The sequence below is a fragment of the Humulus lupulus genome, chromosome 2 (genome assembly GCF_963169125.1).
Source record: "Humulus lupulus chromosome 2, drHumLupu1.1, whole genome shotgun sequence".
Classification (NCBI taxonomy): domain Eukaryota; kingdom Viridiplantae; phylum Streptophyta; class Magnoliopsida; order Rosales; family Cannabaceae; genus Humulus; species Humulus lupulus.
The window spans coordinates 115,608,128-115,616,730 of NC_084794.1; the positions used below are offsets into that span (position 1 = coordinate 115,608,128).

General features: G+C 34.2%; 1 protein-coding gene across 1 annotated transcript; it reads right to left on the reverse strand.

Moving 5' to 3' along the window:
• Nucleotides 1–1,299: 1,299 nt before the first annotated feature.
• On the reverse strand, nucleotides 1,300–2,736 carry LOC133814638 (uncharacterized). The gene has a single exon (XM_062247572.1). It carries the CDS (start codon nucleotides 2,734–2,736, stop codon nucleotides 1,300–1,302), a length of 1,437 nt encoding a protein of 478 aa, XP_062103556.1.
• Nucleotides 2,737–8,603: the final 5,867 nt, after the last annotated feature.

An 8,603-nucleotide genomic window follows, 5' to 3' on the forward strand; every position in this document is an offset into this window, starting at 1 on the left:
TTGCATTTTACAAGAATATTTAAAAGACAACATTATCATAACATAGCCCAAACTAAACTTAAGCCCTAGCATGTGTCTATTAGCATTCTCTCATTCTTGTTACATAAATTATTAGATTTAAAACAACCATGAAAACATAACCATAAGAACCCATAATTCATGCATGACCAAAAATTTCTATTCATGCTCGCATATATACACCACACGCCCAAGCATACTCAAACACATAAAATCATAGAGCTCACACACTTAGGCCATATACACTTCATAGGAAATCCCTCAAAGAATTACTCATACCTAATCAATATGCATATTCCTCATAGCCACAACAATAGAATAATGCCATAAACCACAATTTCAAAATAAAACCTCATCCCAACATTCAAAATCAATATCTTCATGAAAAAAAAAAACAACAACCAAAGTGACAAGAACATCCACCATAAGGCAAGGATTCCATTACCTCTCTTGCTATCACTCAAGGATCCAAACAATGGCCACCACCATGATCAAATACCCTCCCCCCCGATTTCGAATACACCACACAAAAGAAAAGAAAAAAAAAAATCTTAGATTCAAGAATAGGTAGAAAATAACAACATCACTATGAACCCAAATACATACCCTAGGGATTTCAAACCATAGCCTCCAATAATCTTGTAACAAAAAATCCAAACCTACCATCATCATCATTTTTCCATGCTTAGAATTAAGAAGAAGAGAGAAAAACAAAGAAAAATAAAACTATGAACCTCAACCCATACATTAAGATCACTATCCTTGGCCTTCTCCTCTTTTCTATTCTCTTTCATGTTTTTCTTCTCTGCCTCTCTCTCTAGAACTCATGAGCTCTCCCTCTCCATTCTCTCTAAGCACACGGCAGCCACCAAGCCAAATGAGCCTTCAAGCTCTTTATTATTTTCTATTTAAATTTCCTAATCACCAAAACCTAACTAAGGAAAAGGTAATTATCATTTTCCTTTATTTTCCCCTAAATCAAAAAAATAAAATCAAATAATAATTTTCCTTAGGCAATCAGTCGCTTTGATAATTGAAAGCACACTAATTTCACTCCTTGCTTCCGTGGCTGTCCATGGCTAATAAAGGAAGTTATGTTATTCTCGTAACTCTAGGGTCCTGTGACTTGGGGCTGGGTTATGATCTGTTTTCGTTGCGTTATAGGGAAAACATTATTTCACAAAAGTTGTAGGAAAATTAATTAGCTTTCTAATGGTACCAATGTTAAGTCTGTTTTACTGAGGCTGGGTACAGGGTTACGGGAATTCAAAAATGACAACTCTATCCCTTCTTACCATTTGTTTCCCACTCGTTTTTGTGTGAAAACAAGCCTTCAAACCATATTCTATCTGTCAACTGAATTTTGTTGGGCATTATACTTCTAATTCTGGCCTTTACAGTATATTGAATCCTTTGAACAACTATATTTGCTGTATAAACTTTTTGCTTCCATAGAGCCTCATTTCTACACCACCAAATCTGAGATATCATAGCTTCCAACGCCACCAAAAAGACTTGTTTCCTGAAATGAGATAACTTGGCTTTAGCAATCCACCTCGGTAGCTTATGTATAGTGGAAGCTGCTGTCTTCCATTCCAGCCAGCTTTGGATTTTCCTCAAGCAAGAAGAGCTCAAATGACGATCAAAGAAAACATGTTCTCTTGTTTCTCTGTTTCTACCACAGATAAGACAAAGATAATCAGTAGCTATGTTGAATCTAAATAGCCTATCTTTCACTTGTAGCCTATCTAGAACCGCAAGCCATAAGATGAAGCGATGCTTTGGTATGATGGTTCTATTCCAAACTTCTCTGTACCAGGATACTTTCTGATGATGCAGAACAAGAGCTTTGTAACCATCAGCTGGCCTATAAACTCCATTAGGACAGAACTGAGTCAAGTTAATCTCTTTGAACTTCTCTTTGACTTTAACAACTTGCTTCCAATACCAACTACTTCCCACCGGGGCTTTATAGCCCCACCAATCTCCATCACCTATATACACAACATGTATCCATCGAATCCATAAAGAATCCTTCTTTGAAGTTATTGCCCAAACATATTTACCAATAGCTGCTTCATTCCAATCTTTTATTCTCCTAAAGCCTAGACCTCCTTCAGCTTTTGATCTACAAACTTCATCCCAAGAAACTTGTCCTGAGCTAGTAGAATCAGCCATTCCTTTCCATAGAAAATGTCTGCAAATTGAGTTGATTTGATGCAATAACTTTGATGGAAGAATCATGATTTGAGCCCAGTAAGTATGAATGGACATCAATACTGAATTCACCAAAATTACTCTGCCGGCATATGACAGATTCCTGGTGCTCCAGCTTCGAATTCTGATGGTCATTTTTTCAAGTAAGATGTCACACTCTTTTGCTGAAATCCTCTTAGCACAGATAGGAATCCCCAGATATTTAAAAGGTAGTTGACTCCTGGTAAAACCTGATGATGCAATTATTCTTTGAACCTCCGATTCCTCCATATTACTACAGTAGAGTGCTGATTTCGAGTCACTTGGAAATAAACCAGAAGTTTGTGAAAACAGTTTCAGACCTTGTAACATAAGGTAGATCGATTTGAAGTCTCCATGATAGAAGAGCAAGATATCATTGGCAAAACAAAGGTGGTTTAGTCTAAGAGAACCACACCTGTCATGAAACTTAAATCCTTCTGTTTCTCCAATTTTCACCAAGATTCTGGAAAGATATTCCATCCCTAAGACAAACAATAGAGGAGATAAGGGATCCCCTTGCCTAAGCCCTCGTTTAGCTTCAAAGAAACCATTCAATGACCCATTGAACATAAGGCTAAACTATGGTGTTCTCACGCAGATCATAACCAGCTGCACAAATGTAAGAGGGAATTTGAAAGCATATAGCATTTCCTCAATAAAATCCCACTCTATTGTATCATATGCTTTCCTTAGATCAATTTTAATCAAGCATTTTGGTTTAGAATTCCTATCATAATGCTTGATCAAATCCTGGCAAATCATTATATTATATGCAATATATCTACCTTGAACAAACCCACTTTGATTTTGAGCTATAAGATCTGGGAGTACCTTCCTCAATCTTGAACATATTAGTTTGGAGGCTGTTTTGTATACTACATTGCAGCAGGCTATGGGACGAAAATCCATAACAGATTCAGGACATTTCCCTTTAGGAATCAAAGTCAGTGTTGTGGCATTGATTTCTTTTAACAGTTTCCTTGAGTGCAAAAATGATCAAATAGCTTTACTGACTTTATCACCAACCACTGCCTAGTTATCTTGAAAGAAAAAAATGCTAAAGCCATCAGGACCTGGGGATTTGTTGCCAGGAATCCCAAACATGACATTCTTCACTTCCTCTTTGGAAAAAGCTGCTGTTAGTGAACTGGTATGGCTTGTTGATATTTTCGAACCTTGCAACATTACAGAAGCCTTAACAGATTTCGTGTTGTCCATTTTACTCCCCAAGAGACTATAATAAAACTGCAAGAAAGCTTTAACTACTCCTCCTGGTGTGTCAATCCATACACCATTCATATCTTTAATTGAATGTATCCTGTTTATAGCCGTTCTCTGTCGTATACTAGAGTGAAAAAAAGATATGTTATCATCTCCTTCCATCATCCAATGTAGTTTAGCTTTCTGTTTAAGAAATTATATATAGTTGCTATGTGCTTCACTGTATAAGGTTCTGGCTTCTTTCTCCTTAGAAATTAGAATAAGATCATGAGGTTTTAACTGTAACGCAGCTTGACAGTCCATTAGAGTCTGAAATCTCTTGGCATGTAGTGAATGAATATCCCCAAACTCCATTTTATTTATCCCTTTCATTAGCTTCTTCACCTCTTTTAATTTCTGTGTAAGTTGAAACATTGGAGCACCATCAACCTGGATCTGCCATGTTGCTTCTAATCTCTTCTTAAAATCTGGCATATTTTCCCACATTCTGAAGTACCGAAATGGTTTCTTTCCCTCCACTCCAGGCGGATAGACAGTGATGAAACATACCTTCAGCCAAGAAAACCACCTCTGCATTAGGAAATTTGTCCAACCAACCTTGGTTTGCTAACACCCTATCTATTTTAGAATAGATCCTAGTCTCCATGTTCTGTTTGTTGTTCCAAGTATAGAAAGAACCTGTATACTTTACATCCTCAACCTGACAGAATTCTACGCACTCTTTAAATGAACCAGAAATTTTTGTTCTTTGACCCCCAATTCTTTCTTCAACACTAAGAATATCATTAAAATCCCCTAAAATGATCCAAGGATCAGACCCCTTCAATGCTATATCTTTTAGATCATTCCAAAGTGAGATTCGGCCCTGCTCCTCATTCAGTGCATAAACAAAAGTAACCAGAAAACATTCCTTACCAGCCATTGTAGTAACTTCAAGATGCATTAATTGACTTGTATATTGAAGTATATTGACAGTAAACACCCCCGGGTTCCAGCTAATCATAATTCTACCCCCTTTATGCCAATCATTATTTGTTGAAAGACACCATTCTCTAAACATATTTACAAATACAGAACCCAAACTTTGAGTCTGTATCTTGGTTTCAAGGAGACCAACTAATCCCACCTTCATTGAGTATATCAATCATTTTACCTCTTCCTGTTTGTGGCGATTATTGATCCCCCTGACATTCCAGCTCATGATCCTATCCATGTTACTTAGGAGGATCTCCCCCTCCCTTCCTGTTCACTCCCTCTGGTTCAGATTTTGAACATTCTCCTGTTTCCTCAAGTGTTTGAAACATGTTTGTTATTACTGGTGCCTTTGTTCCTTCTTTAATCATTGTCCTTCCTTTTTTAACTGGCTCAAATTCCTTATCCTTATCCTGTCCTTGCGCTTCCAAGTGATGCAGCTATGTATCTTTTTTCTTAACAACCCATTCTTTCCTAACTTCTTCTGCCTTTCTTCAGCTGGTAGTATAGTGTCCAATACCATGACACTTCCCACAAAAAACTGGAAGCCATTCATATTTGACAGTAAGCATAACTTCCTGGTGAATTTCATTTGTGAAAGAAATCACCTCAGGAAATGCTTGATGCATCTCCACTTCAACCAAAACCCGAGGGAAAGTTAATCTCTCTCTATTTTGGGTAATGGAATCCATCATCAGAGGAGTCCCTATCTGTCCCACTATCTTGAATAGAGCTTTCTCTCCCCAATACTTCAAGTCTAATCCATGAAACTATAACCATATAGGAACTGAGCTAATGTTCTTTTCTTTGAAATCTGTATAAGCATCCCAAGGTTTCATGATAACAGGTTTTTTATCAAAAAACATGTATCCTCCATTCGAAATAGAGTCCCTTACCTTCACATCTCTGAACCTAAGAATGAACACTCCATGTGTTAACACCCCAATTTTGTCTATGCCTTTATCCTGCCAAACTCTCTTAGCAAATCCTTCAAAAACACTGAGGGGAGGATTGGCCCCTAACACATAGCAAACCAGAGCAGAATTCCAATATTCAATTTCATCTTCAATATCATTCATATCGATTTTAACCCCATCAGTTACTTTGACATGACCATTATCAGATTCAGCAATTTTCCCACGGAGATTCTTTATGCCATTCTCAGACCGAAGAATTGGGGAAGAATTTGAATTACTTGCTCGGATCTGCGGTTCATTCCGTTTCGTTACTTCCAAATAGGTGGCATCCTCTGTCCTTGTACCCTGCTCCTTGAGAGATCGTTGGGTCGATCTAGGAGTAAGAAGATCATTATCGTCCATAGCCGCCCCATCCTCTTTTGATTCATTCTCATCAGAAAACACAATCGCTTCAACACCTAACACTTCTGCCATTGATTTGGTCTTCATCACCTTATCAGATGACGTCGGACCTGTTTTCCTGGAGGCTTTGATCACCGGAGTTATGGTTGTCCGCTTCTTCGTCTTCCTCTTTGCCATAGCGCCAGCGTCTGCTGAGAGAGAGAGAAGAGTTTTCCCAATTTGCTGGAATTTTTTAAAAAAAAATAAAAAATGAGTCTTCTCTCTTTATTTCTCCCATTATTTTCCTTTTATTTAAATAAAAATCTAAATAACAAATAAAAGAAAAAAATCTAGAATAATGCATGTGAAAACTAATGCATGCTCACCATGCAATCATGCACATCCACACACAAGTTCTAAGGTGCATTTATGCTAATCATGCATCTTGGTGCATACAATCTACACTCATTTATTTACAAATTAAACAAAATAAATAAATAAACAATTACAAAAATAAATTCACATAAATTCTACAAAACAATTCAAACAATTAAAAATAATTTCCCAACACTTAACAATTAATTAAAAAAATTAAAGCACAAGATTAATTAAAACACTTAAACAAAATTTGCAGCGCGACATGTACTCGTCCATGGTAACCCTTGGAACTTCCTCGTACAAACACTCTTTATGCGAAAATTTACGAAAATACCATTATTGCCTAAAATTGTCTATTTATGTTAAATAATTTGAATAAGATAATTATGCATGTGACCATAATTAATCCAAACAACCCCTAAATTTATTTTATCTTTATTAACTCAGATTAACTCTAAGCATTTATTTTAATTATTTATTTTCGATAATTAACACTTTTTTTGCAACATCCAATAATTAACACTTCAATTTATAATTCACAAAAAAATTAAATATTCCATAAAATTACCAAAGTGAGTGTCTAACTTGCTTATAATTAACTTATACAGATTATAAAACATAATAATTTATTTTAGAAATATGCATCAATTATTATAATTATTTACACAAAAACACGCTTTTAAAATACATAATTTACCAAATAATTATTCATAATTTATAAACAATCATAATCATACTTCTAAATCTGTTCTAAATAGTTTAAAATTATTTCTAACTCATTTGAACATTACCCAAATAGAGAGCAATAATTTACACCATTTATTATAATTTTAACCCATATGTTTCACAATTATCAACAATTAAATTCTATAAATTCCTCACTGTAACATATAAGCTTCAAACTCAGTTCAAATCACTTTACAATTAATAATTAACTTTACAAAAATCCAAAGAGTGACTAAAACATGTTCTAAATAATTTTCATAATTAATCAAGGAATAAAATAAAATAATTACAAATAAATACACAAACAATTAAAAACTCAAACCAATTGCCCAAAACTGTATCCTAAAGGATAATAACCTATAAAAAATTATTTCAAGTATTTTCCAATAGTCTAAGCATTTTTTATAATTATTCTTTGAAAAACACAAAATAATTCATAATAATTCAATAAAATTTCAAAAAATTTTGAAACTTCACCAAACATCCCTAAAAATCATGTAGAATCTAAATCAAGAAAATTTATTGAGTAAATATTTTAAAAAATACCCAAATCGTGTTCGCCGGAGCCTCAATGGAATATTCTTCTTCTCTGTCATTAGGAAGATTATAACTCCTCTTCCCACTTATTGTTGATAGTCCAAACTATTTGTAAGTTGTTCCCAAAGATCCCAGCACCTCAAAAAATCCTTGAAGCTCAAGAAAATAGCCCCAAAATTTTTGAATCGTGGTTTTCTTCCCCGTCACCAGTCTACCGCCAAAAATGGTAGTCAAAATGCAAAATTTTGTTTTAGACCTTTTTGGTCCATTCCTTCATGTCCAAAACACTTCTTCGGGTCCCTCTAAGCTTTCTAAATACTTCAAACAAATCTGGAACCTCTCATGTTCCCTTAGATCTAAAATCTTCCAAAAACAACAACTTTCAAGAACATAAATGGTGTTTTTCGAATCCAGCCCTCTCAACCCCTTTTGTCATGTCCAATATTGTTCTTAAACCTTAAAGAATGATTCTAAAACACTCACAGTAGCCCAGAATTTTCCCAAGTGTATTAAACCCGATATCTCTCTTTCTCTCTCTAGGGTCTTTCTTGAACAAACCTTAACCTGACCCTCACATTTTCTCTCTCCTTTCCCACTGTTTTTCTCACTTAGAAGCAACCTAAATTCGAAATCTTAGATGAGAAAAAGAAGAAGTTTATTGTGATATGTTATTTTCCAAAATAACATATTTATATATATATATATGGAGAGAGAGAGAGAAAAAGATATGCTAATTTGAATTTGTATTTTGAAATTTCAAACCCTACATTCCCCTAATTCTCATCAAGAAAATTTAAATTCTAGGGTCATTATGGTCCTTTCATAATTCCACAAATATTATTATTGTTAAACAATTTTTAATGCTAATAATAATAATGTGATAAATCATCTAAATAAAATAGAATTAAAATTCATATCATAATATTAATTAATATTATACTCATTATAATAATAATATTCAGAAAAATACATAATTAAAATTAAACAAAAAATTAATTAATTACTAGGCAATTTGCAAATGCCATGATTTTATTATCATTGCAATATACTCATGCTCATGAAATCAAAAAATTTAATTGCCATTAAAATTTCATATATATCTAAACTCATAAATATACAAAATAAAAAAAAAAAACTACCATCAAGATAGAATATAAACAAGAAGATAAGTTTCATTTCAAAAACACCAATTTTTAGTTGTATAAGTGCAAGATA

What these genes read in the sequence shown, in the direction of transcription:
- LOC133814638 (XM_062247572.1), bottom strand. Translation starts at nt 2,736, where the DNA reads ATGGAATATCTTTCCAGAATCTTGGTGAAAATTGGAGAAACAGAAGGA.